The following is a 13,109-nucleotide window of genomic DNA, read 5'->3' on the forward strand; positions in this document are numbered from 1 at the left end:
CGCTGCTGGAGGAGGTGGTGGAAGCAGGGACGATAGTGACTTTTAAAGGGGCATCTTGACAAATACATGAATAGAATGGGAATAGAGGAATACGGACCCAGGATGTGTAGAAGATTGTAGTTTAGTCGGGCAGCATGGTCGGCACGGGCTTGGAGGGCCGAAGGGCCTGTTCCTGTGCTGTACTTTTCTTTGTTCTTTGTTCTTGTTCTTTACCTACTCCTCCTGGTGCACATGAGTAAACTTTACCCACACAAGTGAATTCTTTAAAGAGATCTGGCACCTTCTTGTCAATCACCACTTGATCAGGCTGTACAATATTTTGCACCTCCTTCATTTCACTTGGGCTTTTCTTTACCACTTTAACAAACCCCGCTGTCTTATCCTGTTTTACCACATCAGCCTTCCCAGTGCTTTTCTTTAACCTCCAACACTGTGACTTTACATGGCCTTGTTTATTACAGTGAATACATCTGAAACTTTTCATTTCTCTTCCACCCTCCTGGATTTCTTTTTTAATCTGAGGTATACTATCCTTATTATCTCCCATCAGATCACCTTTACCACTTGAGTATTTCTCATGTCCCCAGTTTCGATCCCTCACAGACTGAAACTGATGTCGGAAACCAAGCTTTGATTTATGAACTAATTCATAATCACTGCCATTTCTGCTGCTGATCTCGCAGCTTTAACCCTCTGCTCTTCCACATGAGTTCTCACTACATCAGGAATTGAATTTTTAAACTCCTCCAAAACTATAGTTTCTCTGAGAGCTTCATACGTTTGGTCTATTTTCAAAGCCCTTATCCACCTATCAAATTTACTCAGTTTGATCCTTTCAAACACCATGTATGTTTGACCAGGTTCTTTCTTTAAATTTTGAAACCTTTGTCTGTAGGCTTCAGGTACTAGTTCATATGCACCTCAGATGGTCCTCATACGACCCAATACCTCCTCTGATAACAATGCAAACACTTCACTAGCCGTATCTACCAGCTTTGTTTGAATCAGTAATATACACATGTCCTGTGGCCATTTCATTTGTTTAGCTACCTTCTCAAATGAATTGAAAAAGGCTTCTACCTCCTTTTCATCAAACTTTGACAATGCTTGAATATATTTAAAGAGATCCCCACCAAGCCTTCGACGATGACGCTCTTTCTCACTATCCTCATCACTATCCTCAAACAGTATGTTTTCTCTTTACATCTGCCAATTTTAACTCCCTGTCACGTTTCATGGCCATTTGCTGAAGTTCAAAATCTCTCTCTCTTTCCCTTTCTTCTCTCTCCTTTTCTTTTTCCCTGCTCTGTACCTCCCTTTCTCTTTCCCTCATTTCATATTCAAGCTGCTTTAATTCTTTTTCATGTTCAAGCTGCTTGATCTGTTATTGAATTCTTGTCATTTCCAATCATTCTGACTGTGCCTAATGCAATTTTAAATGCTCAGCTACCACCACAATTACCTCTTCTTTTCGTATTTTATCAGGCAATGTTAACTGCAATATTTTTGCCAAATCTAAAAGTCTTTTTTAACTCTCTGTTTGTAAGGTACTGCGCCTGTGACCTTCTCCACCCCCATAACTTCTGAGCCTCTGAAAGAGCCATTGTCCACAAAACACACCCCACTTAAACTGGGATACACCATCTGAAAAGCAAACACAAATATGCTCACCCCTCGCTGTCTTTAAGTTCACTAAGCCAACCCAATCACGAAAGACAGACTTTTATCATACAAGCCCCTAATTTGTTATGGGTCAGGGTTTAAACAACTCCAAAGCATATAATGGAGTTGACCTGACCTACAACTGTTTATTGATTTTGGTTGCGATGAGCACAAGGGACCTGCCTTACAGGTGTTATTCAGCAGAGGCCTTAAGCACTTTTAATCAAAAACAAAGTTTATTCTATGAGTTTAGTTAACATTTTTATAAACACACACAGTAAGCATTTTTTTCAACAACCAACATAAATACCCCACACAGCTATGGTACTCTATGTATAACCCTTAATAAATTTCCCCCTTTAGCTGTTCCAATTTAATAACAAGATCCCATAAACCAGTGCCCCCTTTTCAAAGGTGTGGCCCAGCACACAGCACTCAAGACCTGGTTTGGATGCTGCTGTTTCCTTTCCAAAACAGAGGTTTGAATTTCTTCCAGAAAACAGTTATTTCTCTTCAAGTTGTCAAGCAGCCTGGAAACAGCTTTTAAAATGCATATAGAGAAAAAAAACCTTCTTTTTCAACCTGTGCTGTACAAACCAGTTCAGACTCAAAGCGAAAGTAAAACCAACTCAAAAATGAAAGTAAAAACCCAGTGCCACAGCCCAGCTCCACCCATACAATGACATCACTGAAGCCATGTGATAAGACAAAAATATTTCTTAAAGGGACACTCCCATGACAGAGATGACAGACCACTTACTTTGGATCTGTCTTCACTAAGGAGGACACAAATAACCTTTCAGAAATACTAGAGGACAGAGGTTCGAGCATGAAGGAGGAACTGAAGGAAATCCTTAGTAGTCACAAAATTGTTTGGGGAAATTGATGGGATTAAAGCCCCAAAAGTCCCCATGGCCTGATGCTCTGCATCCCGTGGTACTTAAGGAAGTGGCCCTAGAAATAGTGTATGCATTTGTGATCATTTTCCAGCATTCTATTGACTGTGGAAGAGTTCTAATGGATTGGAGGGTAGCTAATGTCACCCACTTTTTTAAAAAGGAGGGAGAGAAAACGGGGAATTATAGACTGGTTAGCCTTACATCTGTGGTGGGGAAAATGCTGGAGTCAATTATTAAGGATAAAATAACTCAGCATTTGGGAAGTGAGGACAGGATCAGTCCAAGTTATTTTTGATTTGATGTATTGTCACATGTATTAGTACACAGTGAAAAGTATTGTTTCTTGCATGCTATACATACAACGCATACCGTACATAGGTAAGGAAGGAGAGTTATCATGGATTCGCTAAAGGGAAATAAATCATGCTTGACAAATGTTTTGAGGATGCGACCATTCGAGTGAACAAGGGTGAACCAGTGGATGTTGTGTATCTGGACTTTCAAAAGGCTTTTGACAAGTTCCCACGCAAGAGATTAGTGAGCAAAATTAAAGCTCATGATATTGGGGTTAATGTATTGCTGTGGATAGAGAACTGGTTGGCAGACATGAAGGAGAGAGTGGGAATAAACGGAACCTTTTCAGAGTGGCAGGCAGTGACTAGTGGGGTACCGCAGGGTTCAGTGCTGTGACCCCAGCTGTTCACAATATACATGAATGATTTTGACAAGTAATTGCATGTAATATCTCCAAATTTGCAGAGAAGCTAGGTGGCAGTGTGTGCTGTGAGAAGAATGCGAAGAGGCTGCATGGTGACTTGGACAGGCTGGCTGAGTGGGCAAATTCTTGGCAAATGCAATATAAGGTGGGTAAATGTGAGGTTATTCACTTTGGTGGCAAAAGCAGAAAGGCAGATTATCTGAATATTGGCAGCTTAGGAAAAGGGGAAGTGCAACGAGACCTGGTTGTCATGGTGGAACAGTCGCTGAAGGTTGGCATGAAGGTTCAGCAGACGGTGAAGAAAGCTATTGACATGCTGGCCTGCAAAGCGAGAGGATTTGAGTATAGGAGTAGGGATGTCTGTGAGGCCACACCTTGAGTGTGTATGCAGTTGTGGTCTCCTAGTTTGAGGAAGGACATTCTTGCTATTGAGGGTGTCCAGCGAAGGGCCACTAGACAAATTTCCGGGATGGCAGGACTGACATATGAAGAAAGACTGGATCGACTGGGTTTGTACACACTGGAGTTTAGAAACATGAGAGGAGATATCATAGAAACATACCAAATCCTGATGGGACTGGACAGGCTAGACCCGGGAAGAATGTTCCCAATGTTGGGGACGTCCAGAACTGGGGGTCACAACCTAAGAATAAGAGGTTAGCCATTCAAGACTGAGATGAGGAAGAACTTCTCTCAGAGAGCTGTGAACTGTGGAATTCTCTACCACAGAAAGCTGTTGGGGCCAGTTTGTTGGAAATATTCAAGATTGATCTGGACGTGGTCCTTGCGGCTAAAGGGATCATGGGGTATGGAGAGAAAGCGGGAGTGGGATTCTGAATTTGCAAAATTCACCATGATCATATTGAATGGCGGTGCAGGCTCCAAGGGCTGAATGGCCTACTCCTGAACCTATTTTCTATGTTTCCTCTCACTCTCTTGCCCCCCGCAAGGCGAGAGTGTAGACATCCTCTCATCCACCCCCCCTCCCCCCTTTCCCCACCCCGGATGAGAGTGTAGACATCTTCTCACCCTCTCTCTATCACTCACCCTCCCCCCCAACCCCCGGTGGAGACATCCTCTCTCTCTCAACCCCCATGTAGACATCCTCTCACTCTCTCTCCCCCCACCCCCCATGGAGACATCCTCTCACTCTCTCTCCCCCCACCCCCCATGTAGACATCCTCTCACTCTCTCTCCCCCCACCCCCCATGAAGACATCCTCTCACTCTCTCTCCCCCCACCCCCCATAGAGACATTCTCTCACTCTCTCTCCCCCCACCCCCCATGTAGACATCCTCTCACTCTCTCTCCCCCCACCCCCCATGTAGACATCCTCTCACACTCTCTCCCCCCACCCCCCATGGAGACATCCTCTCACTCTCTCTCCCCCCACCTCCCATGGAGACATCCTCTCACTCTCTCTCCCCCCACCCCCCATGGAGACATCCTCTCACTCTCTCTCCCCCCACCCCCCATGTAGACATCCTCTCACTCTCTCTCCCCCCACCCCCCATGGAGACATCCTCTCACTCTCCCTCCCCCCACCCCCCATAGAGACATCCTCTCACTCTCTCTCCCCCCACCCCCCATGGAGACATCCTCTCACTCTCTCTCCCCCCACCCCCCATGGAGACATCCTCTCACTCTCTCCCCCCCACCCCCCATGGAGACATCCTCTCACTCTCTCCCCCCCCCACCCCCCATGGAGACATCCTCTCACTCTCTACCCCCCCCCCCTCCACGGAGACATCCTCTCACTCTCTCCCCCCCCACCCCCCATGTAGACATCCTCTCTATCTCTCTCCCCCACCCCCATGTAAACATCCTCTCACTCTCTCTCCCCCCCCACCCCCCATGGAGACATCCTCTCTATCTCTCTCCCCCACCCCCATGTAAACATCCTCTCACTCTCTCTCCCCCCCCGCCCACCCCCCATGTAGACATCCTCTCACTCTCTACCCCCCCCCTCCACGGAGACATCCTCTCACTCTCTCTCCCCCCACCCCCCATGTAGACATCCTCTCACTCTCTCCCCCCCCCACCCCCCCATGGAGACATCCTCTCACTCTCTCTCCCCCCACCCCCATGTAGACATTCTCTCACTCTCTCTCCCCCCCCACCCCCCATGTAGACATCCTCTCACTCTCTACCCCCCCCTCCACGGAGACATCCTCTCACTCTCTCTCCCCCCACCCCCCATGTAGACATCCTCTCACTCTCTCCCCCCCCCCACCCCCCACGGAGACATCCTCTCTATCTCTCTCCCCCACCCCCATGTAGACATCCTCTCACTCTCTCTCCCCCACCCCCCATGGAGACATCCTCTCACTCTCTCTCCCCCCACCCCCCATGGAGTCATCCTCTCACTCTCTCCCCCCCCCCCACGGAGACATCTTCTCACTCTCCCTCCCCCCCCATGGAAACATCCTCTCACTCTCTCTCCCCCCAGTGTTGACATTCTCTCTCACTCTCTTTCCCCACCCGTGTAGATATCCTCTCACTCTCTCCACCCCCCCCCCCCCCCCAGTGCGGACATCCTCTCACACTCTCTACTCCACCCATCCCTCCCTAGTGTAGACATCAGCTCACACTCTTTACCCCCATCCCTCCCTCCCAGTGTAGACATCTTCCCCCCCTCCCCCAGTGTAGACATCCTCACCCCCCCCCCCAGTGTAGACATCCTCTCCCCCATCCAGTGTAGACATCCTCTCCCCCCCCAGTGTAGACATCCATCCTCTCCCCCCCCCCAGTGTAGCCATCCTCTCCCCCACCCAGTGTAGACATCCTCTCCCCCCCCCACTGTGTAGACATCCATCCTCTACCCCCCCGGTGTAGACATCCTCTCCCCCCTCCCAGTGTAGACATCCTCTCCCCCCTCCCAGTGTAGACATCCTCTCCCCCCCCAGTGTAGACATCCATCCTCACCCCCCCCAGTGTAGACATCCTCTCCCCCACCCAGTGTAGACATCCTCTCCCCCACCCAGTGTAGACATCCTCTCCCCCCCAGTGTAGACATCCATCCTCTACCCCCCCGGTGTAGACATCCTCTCCCCCCTCCCAGTGTAGACATCCTCTCCCCCCTCCCAGTGTAGACATCCTCTCCCCCCCCCCAGTGTAGACATCCATCCTCACCCCCCCCCAGTGTAGACATCCTCTCCCCCACCCAGTGTAGACATCCTCTCCCCCACCCAGTGTAGACATCCTCTCCCCCCCAGTGTAGACATCCATCCTCTCCCCCCTCCCAGTGTAGGTATCCTCTCAGTCTCTACCCCCAGTGTAGACCCTCCCTCCACAGTGTAGACCCACCCTCCCTCCCCAGTGTAACAATCCTCTCCCTCCTCCCCCCCAGTGTAGACATTCTCTCAGTCTCTACCCCCACCCCTCCCTCCCCAGTGTAGACATCCTCTCCCCCCCCCAGTGTAGGCATCCTCTCAGTCTCTAACTCCACCCCTCCCTCCCCAGTGTAGACATCCTCTCCTCCCCAGTGTAGGCATCCTCTCAGTCTCTACCCCCACCCCTCCCTCCCCAGTGTAGACATCCTCTCCCCCCCCCAGTGTAGACATCCACTCACCCCCTCCCCCCCCCCCCGCCCAGTGTAGACATTCTCTCACACTCTCTACACCCATCCCTTCCTCCCCAGTGTAGACAGGCTCTCCCCCTCCCCCAGTGTAGACATGCTCTCCCCCTCCCCCAGTGTAGACATGCTCTCCCCCTCCCCCAGTGTAGGCATGGTCTCACCACCAACCCCCCCTCCCCCAGTGTAGACATGGTCTCACCACCACCCCCCTCCCCCAATGTAGACATGGTCTCACTACCACCACCCCTCCCCCAGTGTAGACATGCTCTCCCCCTCCCCCAGTGTAGACAGGCTCTCCCCCTCCCCCAGTGTAGACAGGCTCTCCCCCTCCCCCATGTGGACATCCTCTCCCTCTCCCCCAGCGTAGACAGGCTCTCCCCCTCCCCCATGTGGACATCCTTGCCCCCTCCCCCCAGTGTAGACAGGCTCTCCCCCTCCCCCAGTGTAGACAGGCTCTCCCCCTCCCCCAGTGTAGACAGGCTTTCCCCCTCCTCCAGTGTAGACAGGCTTTCCTCCTCCCCCAGTGTAGATAGGCTCTCCCCCTCCCCCAGTGTAGATAGGCTCTCCCCCTCGCCCAGTGTAGACAGGCTCTCCCCCTCCCCCAGTGTAGACAGGCTCTCCCCCTCCCCCAGTGTAGATAGGCTCTCCTCCTCCCCCAGTGTAGACTGGCTTTCCCCCTCCCCCAGTGTAGACAGGCTCTCCCCCTCCCCCAGTGTAGATAGGCTCTCCCCCTCCCCCAGTGTAGATAGGCTCTCCCCCTCCCCCATTGTAGACGTGCTCTCCCCCAGTGTAGACAGGCTCTCCCCCTCCCCAGTGTAGACAGGCTCTCCCCCTCCCCCAGTGTAGATAGGCTCTCCCCCTCCCCCAGTGTAGACAGGTTCTCCCCCTTCCCCCATGTGGACATCCTCTCCCCCTCCCCCAGTGTACACATTGTCTCAACACCAACCCCCTCACCCAGTGTAGACATCCTCTCCCCCTCCCTCAGTGTAGACATCCTCTCACCACCACCCCCCAGTGTAGATATCCTCGCACCACCACCTCCTCTCCCCCAGTGTAGACGTCCTCTCCCCCTTCCCAGTGTAGACATCTTCTCCCCCCCTCTCCCCCAGTGTAGACATCCTTTCCCCCCTCCCCCCAGTGTAGACATCCTCTCCCCCCTCCCCCCAGTGTAGACATCCTCTCCCCCCTCCCCCCAGTGTAGACATCCTCTCCCCCCTCCCCCCAGTGTAGACATCCTCTCCCCCCTCCCCCAGTGTAGACATCCTTTCCCCCCTCCCCCCAGTGTAGACATCCTCTCTCCCCCCCCCCCCCCCAGGGTAGACATCCCTGTCACTCTCCAGCCAGCCTCGCTGGTTGCAAATTCCCACTCCCCGGGAGTGAAGGGAAAGACAGTGTCAACAAACACTGATCCCCGTGTCAACAAACACTGTCCCTGCAACATCAAAAAGGGCTCTTCAAACATCGCGTCTTACCTCAGGCAAATCATGTGCTTGGACTGCAACTAGACCAAGGCAGAGTCTGGAGGTAAAAAAAATAATTAAAACAAAAAAGTCCGCCTGCCTGCTTCTGTTTATAAGAGAACTCAACCCTATTAAAACAAACGGCAAGAAAACTGCTCCTCGTCCCCCCGCCAGTCACGCGTTGTTGAACTGTGGAGAAAGCCAGCTTCCCCCCCAGCTCCCCGACCTTGCACCTGGGAAGCTCCAGTCCTTCCCCTCCTCCTTTCCCAACCATACCTTCTGGGTGGGATTTTATCACTGCGGGCAGACTGCTATGTGCTTAAGCTGCGTTATATAACTTTCCACAGAATTTTGGCTCAGAAATCAGACAGACTTTAAAAAAAAACCTGGAGCAAGTTTTATTCACGAATGAAATTAATGGCTGCAATAACATTACAATTGTTGTACTTACACATTAAGTGACTCCCTCTTTGGCCAGGGATCTTTTCAGACATCATCTAAATGATCCACTCCTTTCTTTTTCTCTCTCCAAGTGACTTTTCAGGTTCCAAGGTCTTTATAGGCGCGGGTTTCATTGATCTCAATCCGTGCTGCAATCTCTCTGTTCTAACGTTACTTTGAGGTTCACAGGAGCTCCCAGGCTCTAGACAAAGATCCCCCCACACCGAAGACTGACGAGGAAACGCACTGAAAACATAGCGCCAGGGTGGTCTGAGCAGACACAAGTGGAAAATAAGCTGGCTCTGCAGAACTAATAATTTGGATGTGGAAGGTAAACAATAATGTGTGGAGAGAACACAGTGCATTGGGCTGTGGCCACCCTTGGAATATAATGGACTGGCTTTGCTCCTCAGTTGTTGTGATGTGAGACACGAGCTTCCTCAGCACCTGGCCAGCAGTAGAGTGGCAAACTACACAGTATCTGGCAAACAATTCACTTGGCCTACACCTCCTATTCGGACATTTTTATAAAACAGGCGCACAAGAATTGGAGAAGAGGAAGGTGAAGCTGCTTTCTCATTACCATTTAGTTAATCAAGATACATAAATGAAAAGCTAGAGAGGATCAAAGTGTCAAAAAGAAAACTGTTTTGCAAACAGGACCAGAAGATCCTGGAACAAAGTAATCAAAACAGAGTCAGAGTCATAGATATGTTCCTGACCAAATGTTACTAAACACTTAAAAAAAAGTAATTTCTAGGGGGAGGTGAAAGCAAAGGGAAAGATATACTCTAAAAATTACACACTGTAATCTCTCCAACCCGGAAATCTATTGCTTGGAAATACTTGCCTGGAATTTTTCTGGGCGTGAATACACAAGTAATGCACAGCATCATTGCAGTACAGCTCTTTGGGAGCAGAAACGTGGAGGTAATGTAAAACCATTTTTATTGCTGTTTTATAATGTTTTATCAGTGTCTTTTGTTTCCCCAATTCTTCTATGTCCGTGTTACAAAAATGCCAGATTAGAAGGTGCAGCCCAAATGCTTTGTTTTCCAATCCACCTGCACATCTTTGGACTGTGGGAGGAAACCAGAGCACCCGGAGGAAACCCACGCTGACACGGGGAGAACGTGCAAACTCCACACAGTCACCCAAGGCCTCAAACACATCTGGGTACCTGGTGCTGTGAGGCAGCAGTGCTAACTACCGTGTCACCATGCGGGACGTTTAATGGTGACATGAGGGCAGAAGACTCCCACACAGGGGGGAGGATGAGTACAGTCAAAATGAAGCCCACCCTCAGGCTGCAAAATGCATCCTCAGGGCATGAGCTGCCTGGAAGGGCAAAGCCACTAGTTATGGAGGCCAGGCTGTCAGGGATTAGTGAATGGGTGGCTGGCCGTTCAAGCTGGGAGGCTTGTTTAATCCAGTGCCCATGAGAATACTTTGTTCATTAAACGGTAAACATTACAAGTGAACAAATCCAAACTACTTACAGCTCCCAGAAGAGGTGCTGTGCCACACTCACAGTGGTGCCATTGCGCCTCAGAAGAGCGATACAAAACCACCACAGTGCAATTACAAAAAGAAGACCGAATACATATTTAACAGTAAACAGACAACAACAACACAAGGTCATCAGCAGGCTGCAAGAGCATGCCTGCAAAACCCGCTTCAGGGTGTTCATTTGGGCCAGTCAGCCTCGTGCTCCTCCTCCTGTGGCTCCCAGTGGTAAAGTCCCATCAGTGAAAAAATACACCGGACAGTCACATGATGCAGGGTACGCCGGAGGAGAGACCTGATTCGCTCGCCTTTGTTCCAACATCAGTAGCAAGACATCGCACAGCTGCCCTTTTCTCACCCCAGGCCACAGAGCCAGAGGAGGTGGCAGCAAACGAACCTTCGACCTCCAGGCCAAGGATATAAGGCAGACAACAGTACAATAAAGACAGCAGCAATTGGCAAAAATACTCCAACGCCCCTGCCGCATTGCGCAGTCAGGTCAGTCCGGCCCATCGCCGTCATCAGGTCAGTCCACCCCGACATGACCCTCACGCCAGGCCACGGCAACAGAATAGGCGACAGCAAACACATGCACTGCCTGCAGGCGTCAATAGCCACCAACAAGGGGGAGCATCAATCACCATTCGCACCTAACTGCAAATGTACGGGAAGGTCACCAAGCAAATTAAAGGAAAGGAAATGGGGGACAAAACAAAAAGGGGATTGGGGGGTGGGTGGGCTGATAGGGCACTGCCTAACCTATCTATGGAAGTATTTTTAAATATCTATCACAATGTGGTAGAGTCTTGGAGTCCCCCAGAGGGGTCAAGGGATAACCCAGTTTTGGGCACGATGAGCCCTCAGCCTCACCGTAGAGAGCTTCAAATGCACCATCTGTGCCTGCCACCGAGTAGCTGACCAAGGCAGTCATTGTCTGGGCCCCGAGTCCTCCGCCACATTGAGTGTGGCAGACAGCACGGGCACATCGACTGAGATAGAGAACCTAGTGGCGTGGTGTAACGACAACAATCTCTTCCTCAATGCCAGCAAAACTAAGGAGCTGGCCATTGACTTCAGGAAGCAAAGTACTGTACACATCCCTGTCAGCATCAATGGTGCCGAGGTGGAGATGGTTGACAGCTTCAAATTCCTAGGTGTGCACATCACCAACAATCTGTCCTGGTCCACCCACGTCGACGCTACGACCAAAAAAGCACAACAACGCCTATACTTCCTCAGGAAATTCGGCATGTCCATGTTGGCTCTATAGATGCACCTTAGAAAGCATCCTATCTAGCTGGATCACAGCCTGGTATGGCAACTGCCTGGCCCAATACCGTAAGAAACTACAGAGAGTTGTGAAAACAGCCTAGTCCATCACTCGAAACCGCCTCCCATCCATTGACTATGTCTACACCTCCCCCTGCCTTGAGAAAGAGGGCAGCAAAATCAAAGACCCCTCCCACCTGGGTTATTCTCTCTTTCAACCTCTTCCATTGGGCAGGAGGTGCAGAAGTTTGAGAACACGCACTAACAGGTTCAAAAACAGCTTCTTCCCCACTGTTACCAGACTCCTGAATGACCCTCTTATGGACTGAACTAATCTCTTCACACAACTTCTTGACTGAGTAGTACCACATTCCGTATGCTTCACCTGATGCCTGTGTTGATATATTTACATTGTGTATTTATGTATGTCCTATGTTTTTTCATATATGGAATGATCTATTTGGACTGTACGCAGAACAATACTTTTCACTGTACCTTGGTACACGTGACAACAAATCTAAATCCAACTATCTCTGGGCCTGCCTTGATCCCACCACCAGGGTCGTCAACAGGCTGGTTCCTCTCGGGCTTCTCCCAGGGTCCCAGGCCAAAGGGAGGCAATGGCGCAGAACTCTGCCCGCCCCTGATGCCGGGTCACTGGAAGGTCCTGGAAACAACTCCGGCCTGGATGGTGGCTGAAGCGCCCAATGTCAACGGTTGTGATGAAGGGGGAAGGGGGCCTTCCATGCTATTACTTTCCCAGAACGCTAGAAGCAGGGAGCTGCCGCTGCAAAATTGAGTACAGCAGCACCTGAGCCAGTATTCAGGGGCACTGGGTCCTTCACGCTGATGTGGTCCAGGGTATCTGGACCTGACCGCAGTCTAACTGTCCTATTTCAGTTCTTCTGCACCTTCCGGCTGTGCGTGTGCTCCCTCACCTCCACGCTGGGAGCCGAGGTGTCTGTAGGAGCTAGCATGCCCCCCCCCCCCCCCAACAACAAGGGGGCAGTTGCAAAGTCAGTGGAGGGGGAGGGGCCAGCGGCACCAGCTGCGGCTACCTTGGTGGTTGCGATGGCCATGAGGCGGAGCAGTGCCCCACCCTCTTGCAAGCATGACACCACACACCATCCGTGGACCAGAAGACACAAAAGGGTCTCCCCTTGGTAGGGGACCACAAAGTCCATCTCTAAAACCTCCTCCTGCAGGTACTGCAGCTTCATGCCTGAGACTAAGTCTCTGGACCGTACTTAAGAGAAGTGCTGGGGTCCTGGGGAGAGGAGGATAGGGGCTACCCTTGGGAGTTGGGAGGGTGATGAACTTGGTGTCGGGGTAGGCCGGACGGGGAGGAGGGCAAGGTGGGTGGAAAAGGGGGGGGCGGAGTACCCCATTCCCTGAAGGGAGGGTGCTTGCAATCTGAAGGGACTTTCCTAGGAGGCCCCTCCTTTCCTGCCCAAGATTAAGGACAATAACATTTTCTGACTCATTAGTAGGTTTGGAAGTTTCCCATGCATTCATAATACACCACTGTAAGCAACCCCGGCAAAGCTTATCCAATAATAGGTTTGGAACACAGTCAA

At 50.9% G+C, this 13,109-nt stretch overlaps 1 protein-coding gene and 1 long non-coding RNA gene across 7 annotated transcripts in view; one reads left to right on the forward strand and one right to left on the reverse strand.

Annotated features, from left to right (window-relative positions):
* The window catches only part of jcada (junctional cadherin 5 associated a), a 483,762-nt gene that overhangs the window by 123,879 nt on the left and 346,774 nt on the right, over window positions 1–13,109 (reverse strand). The window contains exon 1 of one of the 6 annotated variants that reach the window (XM_072508380.1): window positions 8,329–8,432. The exons of the other annotated variants lie outside the window; for them this stretch is intronic. Coding sequence (XP_072364481.1) covers window positions 8,329–8,342 — 14 coding nt within the window. The 5' untranslated portion in view covers window positions 8,343–8,432. Of the gene's footprint in view, window positions 1–8,328; window positions 8,433–13,109 lie in introns of those variants that run through there. 6 annotated transcript variants of the gene reach the window in all.
* The window catches only part of LOC140424857 (uncharacterized), a 128,669-nt gene continuing 124,541 nt past the window's right edge, over window positions 8,982–13,109 (forward strand). The window contains exon 1 of the long non-coding RNA XR_011947710.1: window positions 8,982–9,687. This is a non-coding gene — a long non-coding RNA (uncharacterized lncRNA). The remainder of the gene's footprint in view (window positions 9,688–13,109) is intronic.

The sequence above is a fragment of the Scyliorhinus torazame genome, chromosome 6, assembly GCF_047496885.1.
Source record: "Scyliorhinus torazame isolate Kashiwa2021f chromosome 6, sScyTor2.1, whole genome shotgun sequence".
Classification (NCBI taxonomy): Eukaryota; Metazoa; Chordata; class Chondrichthyes; order Carcharhiniformes; family Scyliorhinidae; genus Scyliorhinus; species Scyliorhinus torazame.